This window comes from Hyla sarda, chromosome 10, assembly GCF_029499605.1.
Source record: "Hyla sarda isolate aHylSar1 chromosome 10, aHylSar1.hap1, whole genome shotgun sequence".
NCBI classification, from domain to species: Eukaryota; Metazoa; Chordata; class Amphibia; order Anura; family Hylidae; genus Hyla; species Hyla sarda.
In genome coordinates this window covers 104887917-104907916 of record NC_079198.1, presented here as the reverse complement: position 1 = coordinate 104907916, position 20000 = coordinate 104887917, and the positions used below count along the sequence as shown (strand labels likewise).

At 45.4% G+C, this 20000-nt stretch overlaps 1 protein-coding gene across 1 annotated transcript in view; it reads left to right on the top strand.

The window, feature by feature from the left end:
* Positions 1 to 20000, top strand: part of LOC130294451 (ATPase family AAA domain-containing protein 3) — a 107549-nt gene that overhangs the window by 14036 nt on the left and 73513 nt on the right. Inside the window, exons 4-7 of the mRNA XM_056544276.1 lie at positions 306 to 365; positions 11893 to 11962; positions 13295 to 13460; positions 13541 to 13610. Of these exons, the coding sequence (XP_056400251.1) occupies positions 306 to 365; positions 11893 to 11962; positions 13295 to 13460; positions 13541 to 13610 (366 nt within the window). The remainder of the gene's footprint in view (positions 1 to 305; positions 366 to 11892; positions 11963 to 13294; positions 13461 to 13540; positions 13611 to 20000) is intronic.

Below are 20000 nucleotides of genomic sequence, written 5' to 3'. Positions count from 1 at the left end.
AAATTTGTTTAACCTCCTGGAACCCCTTTAAATGCAAGGCTTTACTGTTTTCAATGCGTGCTGTGCAGACGCTGAGGCAGGAATCTATATAGCCACTTGCAGTTTTCCTTACAATAAAAGCCTCTCCCTGTGGGTCTCAGTTGCGGAGTCCTCCTTTAGGACAGGGATCATTCAGATAGGACAACCGCTTTAGCAGCAGAAAGTCTTTTAAAAATAAATAATTCAAGTGTTTTCCTTTAAATTCTCAGTCTTTATTCATGCTTTACAATTTTGTTAATTTTCGCTCCCATCTCTTTGTCATGTAGAGAGCCCAGTATCAAGACAAACTAGCAAGACAGCGGTACGAGGACCAGTTACGACAACAAGTAAGTACTGTATACAGCATACGTGGCCTCTCATTGTCATCAACCTCGGTAGTCGTCATAGTAAACCAAGAGTATAGAGATGGAGTGTCTGATGTATCAGGGCAGATTAGAGGATGTTGTTACATATCATCTGCTCACCCAGTATTGTTGAGGCCATTATTTACTAGAGGACGCACAACGTACCTGTACTCTGCATACATGTACATCCTGAGTCCTATCCGAACTATGAAGTGAGCGCAGGAGTTGCCTAATACACCACGGGAGCCTGGTGCTAATGGCGTACATCAGTGATCACGCTGATGCCTGCCTTTAATCCTTCAGATGCTATGATCAATACTGATCATGACATCTGAAGTTTTACAGGGGCTTACTGTGATTTATCGGACCATCTGTAGCGCGGTTGCGGGGGACAGGGGTGTCAAGATGGCCTCCAAAGCTCCCCTCACCTGCTCCACGGCCAGCTACAGCAATAGTTTTCTAGAAGTAGATCTCAGATATTGCTGATCAGTGCCATGCCTAGCCATTTAGTTCCCTGTGGGGAACTTAAATGTTGTGGATAAAAAAAATGTGTGTGTGTGTGTGTGTATATATAGATATAGGGATATAGATATATAGAGAGAGAGTTTATAAAAAAAAAAAAAAAATATTTTAAATGACCCCCTATTCCCATTTTACAAATAAAAAAACAAAAATGGAAAAACAATAAAACAAATATATTTGATATTGCCATGTGTGCAAATTTTTGAACTATTAAAATATAAAGTTATTGATCCTATATGGTGAATGTCGTTGATGTAAATGGGGAAAAAAAAGAAATTGCAGATTTTTGATCCCATCCCAGAATAAAGTGAACAAAAAGTCACATATATGCAAATATAGTATGAATATAAACTACAGATCAGTGTAAAAACTGAGCCCTCATACAGCCCTGTATACAGAAAAATATAGGGCGATTGATATACTTTTCTCGTTCGGCTCCATTGGGGGACACAGAGACCGTGGGTATATGCTGCTGATACTAGGCAACAAAAGAAAGTCATCCCCTCCCAGCAGAATATACTCCGAGCTATCATTTTTAGCTTAGTGTCTGTAGGAGGCAGACACAGGTCTGGAGTTCTCTCCTTTTCTTATTTTTTTTAGTTTAGGGACATGTATTTAGATTTTTCTCTCCCTTTTTATTTCTCTTTTTAGATGGGGGCTCAGGAGCATAGCGCTCACTGTTTCCCCATTTGCGAAGAAGAGGCACAGTCATAGTTATGCACTGTCAATCCCTTCTCGCCACCGGCCAGCACCTGGGGGTGTACCTTTGGTCCAGGCCCCCCTACCTTCCCTGCTCGTCTTGCTGTCGCAGCCCGGCAGGATGCAGGTATCTAATAGCTGGCCGAAGACTTCAATAGGTAAGTTTCTCGGGACAAGGTGAGTATTCCTTACCCCCCCCCCCCTCCCCTTACCTCTCTTTTTCCTAGGTTTATAGCCTTTTCTCAGGATTCTCAACCTCTGTAGCCCCCTGTTTTGTGCCCACTCCTTTTTATTCTTTCTAAGGGCAGTTCCTGCTCGCCATTATGAACATAGGGGACATGTGCAGTGGTGCTTAGGACATGGTTAATACTTTTTTCACTGGGCATTTTTACAACCCTTCTTGCCTGCGGCTGCTCCGCGTGCGCAGTACCGGCATTTACTTTTACTTCTGCCGTCTCCTCAGACAGGTCACTACGGCCCTGGTCACTTATTACGCTTGTGTGGGTTGTAAAACTATAAAATGCCTGGTGGTTCTGCTGAACCCACCTGTCCTGTCTGCACCACTGCGCGCCCCTGGTCCTTCATCAGAAGTCGTTCCGCTGGAACATGCGGGCTCTGCTCCTCCCCCCGGAATGGGTGTCCTCCCTCTCTGACGATCCCCGACCTGGCGCGGGTTTCCTGTTCTGTGATGACTGCATTGGAGAGGTCTTCCTTACTACAGACTTCCAGAGAGGCTTGTTCACCATCCCCTGATCATTACGCCCTAGGGTGTTCTCCTCTGGTTCCTCTCTGGAATCCGTAACTCGGGACAGGTGTTCTCCTCATAGGTCTCGCTCTTCTTCCCTGGCCCCACGGAAAAAACCCTGTTCTAAAGGTCGCTCTCCTGGTCACCGTCCTAGTTCTCCAGGTCTGTTACATAGTTACATAGTTACATAGTTACATAGTTACATAGTTACATAGTTAGTACGGTCGAAAAAAGACACATGTCCATCAAGTTCAACCAGGGAATTAAGGGGTAGGGGTGTGGCGCGATATTGGGGAAGGGATGAGATTTTATATTTCTTCATAAGCATTAATCTTATTTTGTTCCAGGAATGTATCTAATCCTGTTTTAAAGCTGTTAATTGTTCCTGCTGTGACCAGTTCCTGAGGTAGACCGTTCCATAAATTCACAGTCCTCACGGTAAAGAAGGCGTGTCGCCCCTTGAGACTAAACTTTTTTTTCTCCAGACGGAGGGAGTGCCCCCTCGTCCTTTGGGGGGGTTTAACCTGGAACAGTTTTTCTCCATATTTTTTGTATGGGCCATTAATATACTTATATACGTTTATCATATCCCCCCTTAAACGTCTCTTCTCAAGACTAAACAATTGTAACTCCTTTAATCGCTCCTCATAGCTAAGATGTTCCAAGCCCCATATTAGTTTAGTCGCGCGTCTCTGCACCCTTTCCAACTCCGCAGTGTCCCTTTTATGGACAGGTGACCAAAACTGAACAGCATATTCCAGGTGAGGCCGTACCAATGCTTTATAAAGGGGGAGTATTATGTCCCTGTCCCTTGAGTCCATGCCTCTTTTGATACATGACAATATCCTGCCGGCTTTGGAAGCAGCAGCCTGACATTGCATGCTATTCTGTAGTCTTTGATCTACAAGTACACCCAGATCCTTCTCTACCAGTGACTCTGCCAGTTTAATCCCCCCTAAGACATACGATGCATGCAGGTTATTAGTACCCAGATGCATAACTTTACATTTATCCACATTGAACCTCATTTGCCAAGTGGATGTCCAGACACTTAGTCTATCCAAGTCATCTTGTAACTTATGCACATCCTCTATAGACTGTACCGTGCTACAAAGCTTGGTGTCATCTGCAAAGATAGAAACAGAGCTGTTAATACCATCCTCTATATCATTGATAAATAAATTAAACAACAGCGGTCCCAGGACTGAACCTTGGGGTACACCACTAATAACCGGGGACCAATCAGAGTACGAATCATTGACCACCACTCTCTGGGTACGATCCATGAGCCAGTGTTCAATCCAGTTACAAACTAAAATTTCCAAACCCAAAGACCTTAACTTACCTGTCAGACGTCTATGAGGGACAGTATCAAATGCTTTAGCAAAATCCAGAAACACTATATCCACAGCCATTCCTCTGTCAAGGCTTCTACTCACCTCTTCATAAAAGCAAATTAGATTGGTTTGACAACTTCTATCCTTAGTAAACCCATGCTGGCTATCACTTATAATACAATTATCCCCTATGTATTCCTGTATGTAATCCCTTATAAGTCCTTCAAACAATTTACCCACAATGCACGTTAAACTTACCGGTCTATAGTTTCCTGGGGAAGACCTAGAGCCCTTTTTGAAGATTGGCACCACATTCGCCTTGCGCCAGTCCCTTGGCACAATACCAGACACCAGAGAATCTCTAAATATCATGAACAGGGGTACAGATATTACTGAACTTACCTCTCTAAGAACTCTTGAGTGTAGTCCATCCGGTCCTGGGCATTTGCTTACATTTATATCACTTAACTTACCTTGTACCATCTCTACATTAAGCCAGTTCAGTACATTACATGATGTGTTACCAGCACTGACCTGGCCAATGTCAGCTCCTTCTTCCATAGTGTATACAGAACTAAAGAACCCATTCAGTAGCTCCGCCTTCTCTTGATCGCCTGTGACAACCTCCCCATTATCATTATTAAGGGGTCCTACATGCTCTGTCCTTGGTTTTTTTGCATTTATATATCTAAAAAAATATTTAGGATTAGTTTTGCTTTCTTTGGCCACCTGTCTCTCATTTAGAATTTTTGCTGTTTTTATTACATTTTTACAGATTTTATTAAGCTCCTTGTACTGTTTAAATGTTATCGCTGACCCATCAGATTTGTATTTTTTGAAGGCTATTTTTTTGCTGTTTATTGCTCTTTTAACATCATGTGTCAGCCATGTAGGATTTAGTTTCAATCGTTTATATTTGTTCCCCTTTGGTATATATTTAGCTGTATAGTTATTTAGAGTTAATTTAAAGATGTCCCATTTACCTTCTGTATCAGTATTTGAGAACACCTCCCCCCAGTCTATGTCCTGTAGTGCAGCCCTCAGCCCAGGGAAATTTGCCTTTTTAAAGTTATATGTTTTTGCCTTCCCCGCCTGTCTTTGTTTTCTACATTTTAAGTCAAAAGTAACTATATTGTGGTCGCTATTACCAAGGTTTTCCCGCACAGTTACATTACCAACCAGCTCTGCGTTGTTGGAAATGATCAGATCCAACAAGGCATCACTTCTTGTTGGGTCCTCCACAAACTGGCCCATAAAATTATCCTGCAATAAATTTAGGAATTGTCGCCCCTTTGTAGTTTTAGCCAACCCCGGACCCCAATCTATATCTGGATAGTTAAAATCTCCCATTATTACCACTGTACCTGCCCGGGCGGCCCTCTCTATTTGTTTATGAAGCCGAACTTCTATCTCTTCAGTGATATTAGGGGGTCTGTAGATTACCCCAAATATTATTTTTTCAGTATTTCCCTCCTTTTGTAATTCTACCCACAATGATTCCACATCCTCAGAATCATCACACACTATGGCATCGTTCACACTGACTTTCATACCACTTCTTACATACAGACAGACTCCACCACCTTTTCTGTTCATTCTATCCTTGCGAAACAATGTAAACCCCTGCAGATTGACAGCCCAGTCATGCGAGGAGTCCAGCCATGTCTCAGTGACCCCAACTATATCAATATGTTCCTCCAGTATCAAGGCCTCAAGCTCCCCCATTTTATTTGCTAGGCTTCTGGCATTTGTGAACATACACTTTACATTTCCATCCTTTATGTTATTGGGGTTAATGGGATTCAAGGGTGTAAGTTTTATTTTCCTATGAAGCCTATTCCTATTAACTATTCTAACCCCTCCCTCCGCTCCACCCCCAGGTACATTTATAATTCCCACCTCTCTATCTACACTATCTTCCCCCTCTTTGCTGTAGGTTCCCTCCCCCCAAGTCCCTAGTTTAAACACTCCTCCACCCTTCTAGCCATCTTCTCCCCAAGCAAAGCTGCACCCTCCCCATTGAGGTGCAGCCCGTCCCTACGGTAGAGCCGGTAACCGACAGCGAAGTCAGCCCAGTTCTCCATGAACCCAAACCCTTCCTTCCTACACCAGCTTCTGTGCCAGGTCCGCTTCGCCTTCATCTAAGGCTGCCTGAGCAGCTGGAAGATGAGGCGTCAGGTTCTGCCTCTGATCCAGAGGACCGAGTCCGACATGGTAGACAACTTGGTCACTGCCATCAGGGACACCTTCCAACTAGAGGACCCTGTAACTTCAGACCCCGCTCCAGAAGTTTCCTTCCGTCGCTCTCCTAAGGCTTTCAGCTCTCATGCTGAATTTGACGCCTTACTAGAAACAGCATGGAAGCATCCAGACAAACGTTTAAGGGACTAAAAGTACAGGTGCATTTTCCCTTTGCCCAGGGCCTTATTGCGAAATGGACATCTCCACTGGCTCTGGATCCTCCGGTTTCCCGTAGCGACTACTCTACCTTTTGGAGGATGCGGCCTCCTTTTAAGGACCCGGCGGACAAGAGGATTGAAAATCTGGCCAAATTCGCCTTTGAAGCGGCGGGTTCTTCTTTGTTTCCTGCCTTTGCTTCTGCTTGTGTATCCAAAGCCCTTTCTGTCTGGGCTTCTCAACTCCGCCAGGGCATTTTGTCCGGGGCCCCTTCAGAACATTTGGTGGATCCTGCACTTAAACTCTCTGATGCTGGAGACTATTTATTCTATGCAGTCTGCCCTTTGTACGGCTTTTGCCTCAGGTAGCCTAGTAGCGCTTCGTCGCTCCATGTGGCTCAAGGCCTGGGACGCCGATGCCGCTTCCAAGAAATATCGCGCTGAGCTTCCTTTTGCTGGGACCCGACTCTTCGGGAAATGCCTGGATGAAATTATCTCTGAGGCTACTTGAGGTAAGAGCTCCTTATTTCCGCAGAATAAGCCTTGCCGTACCGATTCCTGCAGGAAGTCAACCTCCTTTTGGTCCTTTCGATCTTTTGGCTCGGGTCAGGCGTCCAGACCGGTGCACTCACAGGATAAGAAGGCTCCTTCCTTCAAGCCCCGTCCCTCCTGGAAATCGGATTACCGTTCCGTACGTTTTACGGCCAAGTCGGGCACCCGTAAGCCTCCCTCCGCCTGAGGGGACGCTCCCACCCGAATGTTCTTCTCTGGTGGGAGGTCGTTTGTCCTTTTTTTCTGGAACGTTTAGTCTGCCCACGTGCAGGACTCTCAGGTCCGAGATGTCGTTTCCAACGGCTATCGGATAGAGTTTGCTTCCTTTCCAATTGATCGCTTTTTTCGATCCCACCCTCCTCGCTCTCCTTCCTTGGAGGCAGCTTTTCAGGTCGCACTTTGGACCCTTCTCACTCAGCGAGTGATCGGCCCAGTTCCTCCCAAGGAGTGTCTTTCGGGGTTCTAATCAAACCTTTTTGTCGTCCCCAAGAAAGGGGGTTCCGTCCGCCCCCGATCCTGGATCTGAAGCTCCTCAACCATCACCTACTCCTACGTCATTTCCGTATGAAGTCTCTCCGTTCTGTAGTGGCATCCATGGATCAAGGGGAGTTTCTTTCCTCGGTGGATATCAGAGACGCCTACCTTTACATCTCCATTTTTCCGGCACATCAGCGCTATCTTCGCTTCGAAGTTCTAGAGGGCAATTTTCAGTTTGTGGCCCTTTCTTTAGGCCTGGCCACGGCCCCAAGGGTCTTCACCAAGGTCCTGGCAGCAGTGATCGCCGTCCTGCAAGCCTGGGGTGTGTCCGTGATCCCCCTACCTGGACAACCTCCTGGTCAAGGCTCAAACCAGGACCCAGAATCAAGAGAGTCTCTGACTTTATCCCGTTTTGGCTGGGTGGTCAATCAGGCCAAGTCCAACCTGATTCCCACCCAGTTTCTAATCTCCTTGAGACTCCAGTTTGAGACGGCGACTGCCCTAATTCGGCTTCTGCTGGACAAGCGCCATGCTCTGTCATTGGAAGTTTCTCTTCCCTGGCATCCTGTTCCATTTTCCATTCGGTTCTGCATGGAAGTCCTGGGTCGGATGGTGGCGGCCATGGAAGCTGTTCTCTTCGCCCAGTTTCATTGTCGACCTCTTCAACTTTTTCTTCTGTCCCGATGGGACAAGTTTCCGCTATCCCTTGATCACAGGATCATTCTTCCTCCCAGGACTCGCTGGTCCCTCCTGTGGTGGCTCCGGTCCCCTCTTCTTCGACAGGGGCGATCCTTTCTGTCCCTCCACTGGTAGGTCCTCCCAACAGATGCCAATCTCAGCGGTTATGGGGGAGTTTTCCGGGATCGGACAGTCCAAGGCCGTTGGTCCTCCCAGGAAGCCCTCCTCCCCATCAACATCCTGGAACTTTGGTCAAATCCATGGCTGTGACATATGTCAATCGCCAGAGAGGCACTCGCAACCCCACAGCGATGGCAGATGTCTCCAGGATCTTTCTCTGGGCGGAATTCAGTTCCCTCCATCTTGGCGATTCACATTCCGGGAGCGGAAAATTGGGATGCGGACTTCCTCAGTTGCTCCTCTGCTGACCCTGGCGAATGGTCTCTTCATCCAGAGGTGTTTGCGGAGATCTGCAACCTCTGGGGTACTCCGGAAGTGGACCACTTTGCGTTCCCAGCCCCCCCCCCCCCCCCCACAACCCAGAAAGTTCTTTGCTTTGTCGCAAAGTCCTGGGATCCCCTGGCCCTAGCCATAGACTCCCTAGTGATCACCTGGTCGCACTTCGCCCTCTCCTATCTCTTCTCTCCTCTTCCTCTCCTTCCCAGGGTCCTGAGGAAGCTCAAAGCGTAGGGGATCCCCACCAGATGTGGTTCGACTAGTGGACAACGTGCCTCTGCGCCTCCCAGTTCGTCCCAAACTTTGCGTTCCCTTTGCCACCCCAATTTACTGTCGCTGCATTTGACGGCGTGGTGGTTGAGACCGCGGTTCTGAGGGCCAGGGGGTTCTCTCCCCAAGTGATCTGCACTATGATCAAAGCGCGCAAGCCTTCCTCTGCAAAGATTTATCACCGTACTTGGCGTTCCTACTTTGGTTGGTGTGATCCTCACTCCTTCTCTCCGGTTGTGTTCTCCCTCCCACCACTCCTTTCCTGGAAGATGGCCTTTCTCATTGCGGTCACTTCTTAGGAGAGTTTCGGAACTGGTGGCTCTCGCCTGCCGTTCTCTCTACCTGGTTTTACACCAGGACAAGGTTGTTTTCCGTCCGGTCCCATCCTTTTTGCCTAAGGTGGTCTCCGTCTTTCACCTAAATGAGGATATTGTTCTTCCGTCCTTTTGTCCAGCTCCGTCCCATTTCAGGGAACTGTTGCTTCATGGCCTTGACGTGGTACAGGCCGTTCAGATTTACCTTTCAGTCACTTCTTCCTTTCGCCAGTGTGACTCTTTCTTTGTGCTTACTGAGGTCGTTGGAAGGGACTTCCTGCTTCGAAGGCGACCATTTCACGGTGGATCCGTTCTGCCATCTCGGAAGCAGCGGTAAGCTTCCTTTCCGGGTCTCGGCTCATTCCACTCGTCCACCGGGGCCTCCTGGGCTCTCCGCAATAGGGTTTGAAGATCTGTACGGTGGACACCTGGTCGTCCTTGCACACATTTATAACATTTTATTAGGCGCATACCTTTGCATCTGCTGACGCTGGTTTGGGTCGCAAGGTGTTGCAGGCAGCTGTGGTCCAGCCTTCCACCTGAGTTACTTGGGTTTTTTTTTTCCCTCCGCGGGGACTGCTTTGGTACGTACCACGGTCTCTCTGTCCCCCAATGGAGCCGAACGAGAAAAGTAGATTTTTAAAGGATCGATTGGGGGGGGGGGAGGGGGGTGAATTTTTTCAATTTTACACCTTTTAAATTTAATGTAAAGGAGATAAGCTGAGATGCCTGGCAGCAGCTCACCCCACACTCTTCATTTAGAACACTGTATGTGAGTAGGGCAGGTTTAAGTGGCTGCTCGGCTCACAGCTATCTAGATCGGTGTTTCCCAGCCAGTGTGCCTCCAGCTGTTGCAAAACTACAACTCCCAGCATGCCTGGACAGCCTTTGGCTGTCCAGGCATGCTGGGAGTTGTAGTTTTGCAACAGCTGGAGGCACACTGGCTGGGAAGCACTGATCTAAACAGTATGGCCAACTTTAGATATTGAGCTGCTGCACACCAGAGCAATTTATGACCACTTCATCATGCATCCAGACCTCTAAGGGTCACTACAAAAACACAAAAAATAACTGTCCTGCCCTCTCAGTAGACTGCCTCACCTGGGAGAGGACACCGGAGGATAGTATTTAGGTTTATCCTCTGCTCAATAACTGCCAATGTGTAGTGTAGGCTGGCTATGGCTGTCATCTGCATGCCCAACCTATAGGAATCTAGAAGGTCTCTTCTGTTTGGGGGCGTATCCTGGGCCCCCTAGACCTATGAGAAGGAAAATAAAGGTAATAAAAAGTAAACAGTGATGCTGGTGCCATTTAGAGGCTATCTTTTATAATCTGCAGTACTTTTCCCTTGTGGCCACTAGGGGCCACTGCAGCCTGTTACATCTCTAGAGCATCACATGGTCACCTGATTGAATTCTGCTGAAAATTATTGTACTGTATGGGGGAGATTTATCAAAACCAGCGTAAAGGAAAAATGGCGGAGTTGCCCACGGCAACCAATCAGATTGCTTCTTTCAATTTTCACAGGCCACTTTAAAAATTAAAGAAGCAATGTGGTTGCTATGAGCAACTACATCGCTCTTCCTCCACACAGGTTTTGATAAATCTCCCCCCATGTAGATATGTATGTATGTGTATGTGTGTGTGTGTGTGTATATATAGAAAATGTGGTAAATGTATTCCTTCATGTCAAACAAAAGCGACGTTTCAGTTCCTCAATGGAGCTTTTTTCAAGCATGCTTGAAAAAAAGCTCCATTGAGGAGCTGAAATGTCGCTTTTGTTTGACATGAAGGAATACATTTACCACATTTTCTACTATTTTTTGGTGTGCTGTGCCAGTTTTCTTCTATTGCACGGACTGTGATCTGGTCGGTGCGCTGGCACCACACATCTTTGGCTAAGTAGTGCTGCATTGATTTTGATAAAAAATATAATAATAATAATAATAATACAAATTAGGGATCGACCGATTATCGGTATGGCCGATATTATAGGCCGATAATCACGGTTTTGGGCATTATCGGTATCGGCAATTACCTTGCCGATAATGCCCCGCACCGCGTCGCACCCCCCACCGTGATTCTGGGCGGTATACCGGTATGGATTTTTGCCCATACCGCTATACCGGTCGGGCCCCTCCCCCACCCTCCGAGTCAATAAAAAAATTAAACTTACCCGTAATGGGGGTGGTCCGGGCCATCCATCCTTCCCTCCTGTAGTGTCCGGGGGCGTTCCGGGTGAAGAGTGAACCGGTCCGGGCTGTCCTTCTCCAGCGGTCATCTTCTCCACTCCGGGAAGGCTCCGGCCTAGTATGCTGCATAGATGCCGTGACGTCAGGTGCGTCGCTGCGCACGGGCGTCTATGCAGCGTACTAGGCCGGAGCCTTCCCGGAGTGGAGAAGATGACCGCTGGAGAAGGACAGCCCGGACCGGTTCACTCTTCACCCGGAACGCCCCCGGACACTACAGGAAGGAAGGATGGATGGCCCGGACCACCCTGACAGGTAGGGGGAGAGAAGCGGGTGGTGGCGGCAGCGGCCTATGGCCCCGCAAAAGCCACTGCAGATCATTGATTTAAAGCGCCCGCTTTAAATCAATGATCTGCAGCGGTGTCGCAGGGGGTTAAATAGCCGATAACTTATACCGAAATATCGGTATAAGTTATCGGCTATCGGCCCTAACCTGCACCGATTATCGGTATTGGCCCTAAAAAAACGATATTGGTCGATCCCTAATACAAATAATAAAAATAATAATAATAATAATAATAAAATATATATATATATTATAAATTTCCACTGCAAGTGTGCATTGTGTTTCCCACCTATGTTAGAACCAGTGTTTTATTTTACCAGTATATCACAAAAAAGAAAATTAAAGACCAACATAATTTTCACAGCTATTCTGTAGATCTGTTTTGTCTTCATGCTCACAGAATACAGATACACACTTTGTAGTCTGCAATCGTGTACTTCTCCTCTATCCTCCAGCTCTATATAGAGGAGGTTTTATATGTTCCCTTCCATTTATGTTTCTTCCATTTTCTGCCTTTTATCTGTAAAGCAATCACTGAATGAAGAGAATCTGCGAAAACAAGAGGAGTCTGTCCAGAAACAGGAGGCCATGCGCAAAGGTAAAGAGGCCTCTTCAAGGCCCCCGTATTATCAGCATTTTTTATTTTTCTCCTTATTAATTCTCTACCTGAATAGGACCCAGGTGCAGTTCTGGAAACAGACCATTGACAACTCAAAGTTTAACTAGGGTTAGAGAACAGGAAAGCAGCACCTCTTTTGTGGATCTGTCTAGCTACTTGCTTAAAGTGTCACTGTCACTTAGAATAACATTTGAAATGCCAGAAGTTTTGATCGGTGAGGGTCTCAGTGCTGGGGCCTCCACCAATCAGGAAAATTAGCTGGGAGAAGTGTGCAGCATTGCTCTTCACTCCACAATCTCTTTACTCCCTGGCTCTTTCTCCTTATTGGTATGAGACCCCCGACCAATCAAAACTTCTGACATGTCCCTGTGATAGTTCTATCTAAGTATACTGTACATTATGCTTTCTTTACAGGCTGTCTTTGTATAGAATGGCGCAGCAGACTATTTTATACAATTAAAAAAATGTGTGTGTGTGTGTGTATATGTATATATATATATATATACATACATACATACATACATACATACATACATACATACATATACAGGACCAATGGAGGCCAAAAGAAGCAAGTGGGTCAAAGAACATGATTGTCTTTTTTTTTCCGCTTGGAAAACATCTTGAGTGGACCCCAAGGAGTCTCTTACTGTTATATATAATATGCTGCTTTTTGCACCTTTTTGGTTTACACATTTCTGCTGATTTTGAGTTGTAATCCACTGATTTTGGCAATCACAAGATATGGAAGGGTTTTATGAACTGCTCCTTTTTATGAAAAGGTGCAAAAAAGGCGCAAAGCCACAGAAAAATCTCTAAAACGACACCAGCCCAGACTTGGCTTAGCTTTTTGGTGTATGTGAAGAGAGAAATTTCAGATAATGTGACCTTTACAAAATGTATCAAATCCTCTTTGACCATTTAATAAATGTGGTGCTCCTACACATTACCAGCACACAAAAAGGTGGAGAAATGCTTCACTTACACCTACAATGATAAATGCTTCACTTACACCTACAATGATAAATGCTTCACTTACACCTACAATGATAAATGCTGAGCATCATTCTTTTGGCGGAGTCTGGGGTCAGGAGATTCCGTAGTGAGCGCTGTAGCAGAATGCTATCAAGAACAATGGGAGGCTGCTGCACCTTGTTTTTCAGGTAGAATTCCACTCTGAAACCTGTGGTGTGAATGGGCCCTAATACTTCCTTGCATAGCCTTGTCCTAGTCTACGATCAATAAAATAGATTCTTGTTATTCAACCATGTTTATAACTCGCCATTGACATGCCTTGTGATCTTTGTTCAGCTACAATCGAGCATGAGATGGAATTACGGCATAAGAATGAAATGCTGCGGATAGAGGCAGAAGCGCGGGCACGGGCCAAGGTGGAGCGGGAAAACGCCGACATCATCCGGGAACAGATTCGCCTGAAAGCCGCAGAACATCGGCAAACTGTTCTAGAATCCATCAAGTAGGTGAAGTCTTGGTGAAGATGATGATATCTTTATCTCTGTGCTTATCCGTTACGTGACTCAATGCTTTTTCCTATAGGACGGCAGGGACGGTGTTTGGAGAAGGGTTCCGGGCCTTTATATCAGACTGGGACAAAGTAACTGCTGCTGTGAGTATTACACAACCCTTTAAAGTGGAACTTTGATGGAAACAAGTAGAAAAAAATGTTTTCAGATCAACTGCTGCCAGAAAGTTAAACAGATTTGTACATTTCTTCTATTACAAAAATCTTAATCCTTCCAGTACTTATCAGCTGCTGTATACTACAGACAAATGTGTGAATTTCTTTTCTGTCTGACCACAGTGCTCTCTGCTGACACCTCTATCCTATGTCACGAACTGTGCAGATTAGAAGCAAATCCCCATAGCCAACCTCGCCTGCTCTGGACAGTTCCTGACACTGACAGGGGTGTCAGCAGAGAGCACTGTGGTCAGACAGAAAAGAAGAGGGGGGGGGGGGGGGTCTGTGGCGCCAGGAATCACGTGGTGCTTGTCTCTGTGTAAACCCTCACTGACCTAGCGTCCACCATCCTGTCAAGACACAGTAGTTGGCTGGATGATTTTTTCCTCACACTTCCTGCATGTAAGTGACAGCTGAAAGAGGAAATCTGCTGTATATAGCTAATGAATGATATTGAGACATGCATAGGTTGGTTAGAAGGAAAGGTACATACCTTCCTTCGCTCCCCCGGGGCCTCCGGTAACCGGCTCCAGTCTCCTCCGCGATCCTCTTCCTTGTTGCCGTTGGTCGACTAGTCATACTGCACTCAGCCAATCACCAGCCGCAGCGAAGTCCCGACTTGGCCAGCGATAGGCTGAGCGGCAGTGTGACCTTTTCAGCCCCGGCAGCCGGTGTCGGTGTAGTGAAGAATTTTGTGTCTTGAAGTTTTCTCACACTGCCGCTCAACTTATCGCCGGCCGAGTCGGGACTTCACTCCGGCCGGTGATTGGCTGAGTGCAGTATAACTCGCCGACCACGGGCAACCAGGAAGAGGATCGCAGGGGAGACCGGAGCCAATTACCAGAGGAACCGGGGGAGCGAAGGAAGGGATGCACTGGTTTATTTTTATTTTTTTTACTGCCGGCAGTATGGATGATAATTTTCCTATTCCGGAGTACTCCTTTAAGTCATTTGAGGAAAAAATCATATTATTTGTAATGGGGGGGGGGGGGGGGTGGAGGAAAACAACCAGTATTTTAGAAAAATGCCACAAATGCTGTGCTACACTGCAGATTTTTGTGGGTGCCTCCAGCTGTTGCAATACTACAATTCCCAGCATGCCCCGACAGCCCAAAGGCTGCACAAATAATTTTCTTGGTTTCTGGTTCAATAGTTTTTTATTGAAGAATGTTTTATAATATTGTACAAAAAGCAAGCAGTGGACGAACATGATATTTGGAAGAGGACCACAGTTTCCATCTGTTGACAAATTTAGCCTAAGACCCAGAACCATATGAAATAATACGTTCGTACATAAAGGTAGTGTTGATTTTATTAAGTACCGCATCTATGGTAGGTATAGTGGATGTTTTCCAGAGGCTAGTGAGAGCAATTTTCTCTATAATCAAAATGACATACTAGGTCCCTGGCTGATGCGGGAATGTGCGTAAGATCAATAAACAGTAACATTTGTTGTGGAGACCACGTATAGTAGGAGTTAAGTTTGTCATTCAACACTTGAGGACCAGTATGGGACAATAAAAGGACATTCCCACAGAACATGTAACAGGGTGCCCCTCTGTCCACATCCGTGCCAGCAACACCCCGAAACATCAGTGTAAATTTTGGAGAAACTATCTGGGGTGTAATACCACCGCAGGGTAGATTTTATAGCAGATTCAATGTGGGAGACGCAGAGGAAGGCTTTACGTGTGTATTTAAAGGGAGTGCGAGATTGAGATTCAGAGATTTTTTTTCTGCCCAACTCGTTTTCCCAAGATCGGAAAGGGTGAGAGTTATGGGATGCAGAAGAGTAGAGCAGACTCAGACCTTTTAAGTAGCTAGAGAGAAAGGCTAGAGATGGTTTGTGAATTTGGACCATAGATAGTGGGGTGTGTGAAAGGAAGTTACTTATTTGCAAATATTTATAGAAGTCTGTATGTGGAATAGAAAAGGAGAGGTGTAAAGAGGAGAATGGGAGTACACCAGAGGAGTATAATTGTTGTAAATGTGTGAGGCCTTTGGCAAACCAGGATTCCAAGGATAGGTTGGGGATCAAGCCTTGGATTAAGGTCAGAGGTATAAGAGATCTGTCAGTAGAGACAGGAGAATCCACCATAGATAAGTTCTCCATCCATATCTTATAAGAGGCAGCTATTATGGGGTTGGGGATGACCAGTATGGCAAAAGTAGAATATCTGTAAGTGTGGAGAAGCCAAGGAGTTTTCAATGTGAACCTAGGGAATAGTAGTCAGATAGGTAGAAAATCCCTCTTTAGGCGCTGCTTTTCCCAATGGATACACTCGAGTCAGGTAGTCGATTGAAAGATAAATTTTATTTAAACCAATGACTCGTTTTGGGCAATAACCCTTCCTCAGATTGGTGTCTGAGGAAGGGTTATTACCCGAAACCCGTCATTGGTTTAAATAAAATTCATCTTTAAATTGACTACCTGACTCGAGTGTATCCATTGGGAAAAGCAGCGCCTAAAGAGGGATTTTCTACCTATCTGACTGCATGCACTGTGGACATTCCTGCACTGGCGTCCACCTCCCTACGGCTTCGCAGCACCCCTCGGATACCCCTTCTCGTTTGTACCCCTTGCTTCGGGGTAATATGCGCATATTCATTACGCTCAAGGTGAGCACAATACTAACCATTATTTCCATTTTTTTACTGCTATCTTGGGATAACGCACTAGGCGCCTGTGTGGTTTTTCTTTTTGTCTTTTATTTCTATTAACCTAGGGAATAGTGAGGTCCCCTTTGTGCCATCCCCGCAACATGCCCACTATGGTGGGTATGTAATAACATATTAAATCAGGGGCACCTAGCCCCCCCCCCCCAGGTCCCAAGGCTTGGTCAGAATGGAAGCGACCGGTCTAGGTCGGTTCCCAGCCCATACAAAATTGGAAAGGAGGGATTGAGCTTTAGAGAAAAAAAAGAAATGGAGACAGAGATGGGAAGAGTCCGAAAGAGATATAAAAAGCGTTGAAGGAACATTTTAAAGGCAGCCACTCTGCCAGTCGACCACACATCAATAGATTTTAGTCTTTTTGCTTCCAAGCTAATGGATTGAAGAAAGGGTTTGTAGTTACTGGTGTACAGCTGCTTGTGGGGGAAGGTCTGATTGATGCCCAAATATTTGAGGCTAGAGGATTGCCAGTCAAAAGGATGAGAAGTTTTAAGAGAAGCAATTAGGTTGGAGTTAAGATTCAGGGGAAGGGCTTGTGTTTTAGAGGCATTTAGGTGGTAATATGAAATGGAGCCAAAACACTGAATAGTGTCCATGGCAGCAGGCAGTGAGACCGAGGGATCGGCGAGCGACAGAATGTAATCAGCATAGAGAGAGATTAAATGTTGTCTCCCTGCGATAGAAACTCCCGAAATGTTTTCCCCCCAGTCTAAGAGCCTGCGCCAATGGCTCTAAGCAGAGGATAAAGATGAGAGGGGATAGGGGGCACCCCTGCCTGGTGCCGTTACTAATTTCAAATTCCTCTGAGAGGGTGCCATTGGCAAAAACCTTAGCAGACGGCGAGGTAATTGCAGTAAAAATATTGCCTCCGAAACCCAGTTGTTGGAGGGCCGAGAAGGCGTACGACCAGCGAAGCCTATCAAACGCCTTCTCGGCATCAAGGGCCAAGACCAAGGCATGGGTGAAATGTAATTCAAGATGATGTAGGACGTGAAGGAGTCGCCGGGTATTGTCTGAGGCTTGACGGCCCGGGACAAAGCCAGCTTGGTCAAGGTTAATTAGAGTTGGTAGTATTCTGGATATCATAGATGCTATCAATTTTGCGAAAATCTTCAGGTCCTGATTCAGTAACGAAATCTGTCTGAAATTCTGAGGGACCGAATGAGATTTGCCTGGTTTAGGCAGGGTGACAATCAAGGTCTGAAGATTCTCCTTGGGAAAGGAGCCCCTAGAAATCGCTTAGTTAAAGAAATTGTGTAGATGGGGGAGCAATAAGTCCATGTAGGTTTTATAATAGAGATTGATGAATCCATCAGGGCCGGGAGCTTTCTGTGAAGGAATAGAATTAACCACTTTCTTAATTTCATCAGTAGTAATAGCGCTATTCAATGAGGGAAGTTGGTCTTCAGTGAGGCGGGAAAGGTGGAGAAATGAGAGGATAGAAGCATATAGATTAGGAGGGTCTGGGACAGTGTGGGACAAGTTGTACAGAGAAGAGTAAAAAGCTTGAAAGGATAGAGTGCGACCTGAGGTGGGGTGAACGAGCTGGGCAATTTGATTACGGGCATGAGCGATTGCGGGCCTTTAAACGACGAGCCAGGAGTGCGCCCTGCTTTGTCATTTTGGGAGTAGTATTGTGCCTTCACACGTCTAAGGTTTTTTTTCATAAGTGAAAATCATTAAACTTCTGAGGTCTTGGGGAACGGACAGCAACTGGGAAGATGTGGCAGGAGAGGGATTAATCCTGTTGAGGGATTCTAAAGATTTTAGTTTTGTCAGGATGTCAGTGAGCTGCTTATCCCTTTGTTTCTTGCAAATGGCACCATATTTTATGAAAAATCCTCTTGTGTAGGCCTTATGACAATTCCATAAGGTAGCCGGGTCAGTGTCTCAGGTGGAATTAGCCAGGAAGAATTGGGAGAGATCCGTACGGAAAGACTGGGCATGTTTTGGGTGCGACATCAGAAAAGGACTCGCTCTCCAGACATAAGGAGGAGTAGGGGAAAAGGTCTCTCGCAAAGAGAGTATAATAGCTGCGTGATCAGACCATTTGATGGTATCTATGGTAGATCCGTCCAGAACATCTAGGCACGCTCTGTCGACCCAAAACATGTCCAGCCTCAAATATGTGTCCAGGTCTGCAGACTTGCTTGGGTGCTCAGAGGCGACTGACAGTGGTTTTGTGTAAGGTACGCTTCTTCTGGAGCACCCATGCAAGTCTGCAGACCTGGTCCTCTGATACCCTCCATATAGGCGCTTCGAGTCACCTACTTAGCGGTCAGTGCAGGATACTTTCTATTACTTTTCCGTACCACGTTTGCTCAGGTCTGTCCTTTCACATGTCCTAGTCTATATATGAATGATGTGTATGTTGCAGTTCAAACTTTTTTTTGTGTGTGTGTGTATATATATATATATATATATATATATATATATATATATATATATATATATATATATATATATAAAATACACACACATATATATACACATACACACACACATATATATATACACATACACATACACACACACATATATATATACACATACACATACACACACACATACACACACATATATATACACATACACACACACACACATATATGTATATATACACACACACACATATATGTATATACACACACACATATATATATATGTATATACACACACACATATATATGTATATACACACACACACACACACATATATGTATATACACACACACACACACACATATATGTATATACACACACACACACACACATATATGTATATACACACACACACACACACACACACACATATATGTATATACACACACACATATGTGTATACACACACACACACACAGTGCATAGTGAAAGTAATCGCCCCCCTTGAACTTTACGACCTTTTGCCACAATTCAGGCTTAAAACTTAGATATGAAACTGTAATTTTTTGTGAAGAATCAACAAGTGGGACACAATCATGAAGTGGAATGAAATTTATTGGATATTTCAAACTTTGTTAACAAATAAAAAACTGAAAAATTGGGCGTGCAAAATTATTCAGCCCCTTTACTTTCAGTGCAGCAAACTCTCTCCAGAAGTTCAGTGAGGATCTCTGAATGATCCAATGTTGACCTAAATGACTAATGATGATGAAAGAATCCACCTGTGTGTAATCAAGTCTCTGTATAAATGCACCTGCACTGTGATAGTCTCAGAGGTCTTTTTAAAGCGCAGAGAGTATCATGAAGAACAAGGAACACACCAGGCAGGTCCGAGATACTGTTGTGGAGAAGTTTAAAGCCGGATTTGGATGCAGAAAGATTTCCCAAGCTTTAAACATCCCAAGGAGTACTGTGCAAGCGGTAATATTTAAATGGAAGGAGTATCAGACCACTGCAAATCTACGAAGACCTGGCCGTCCCTCTAAACTTTCAGCTCATACAAGGAGAAGACTGATTAGAGATGCAGCCAAGAGGCCCATGATCACTCTGGATGAACTGCAGAGATCTACAGCTGAGGTGGGAGACTCTGTCCATAGGACAACAATCAGTCATTTACTGCACAAATCTGGCCTTTATGGAAGAGTGGCAAGAAGAAAGCCATTTCTTAAAGATATCCATAAAAAGTGTTGTTTAAAGTTTGCC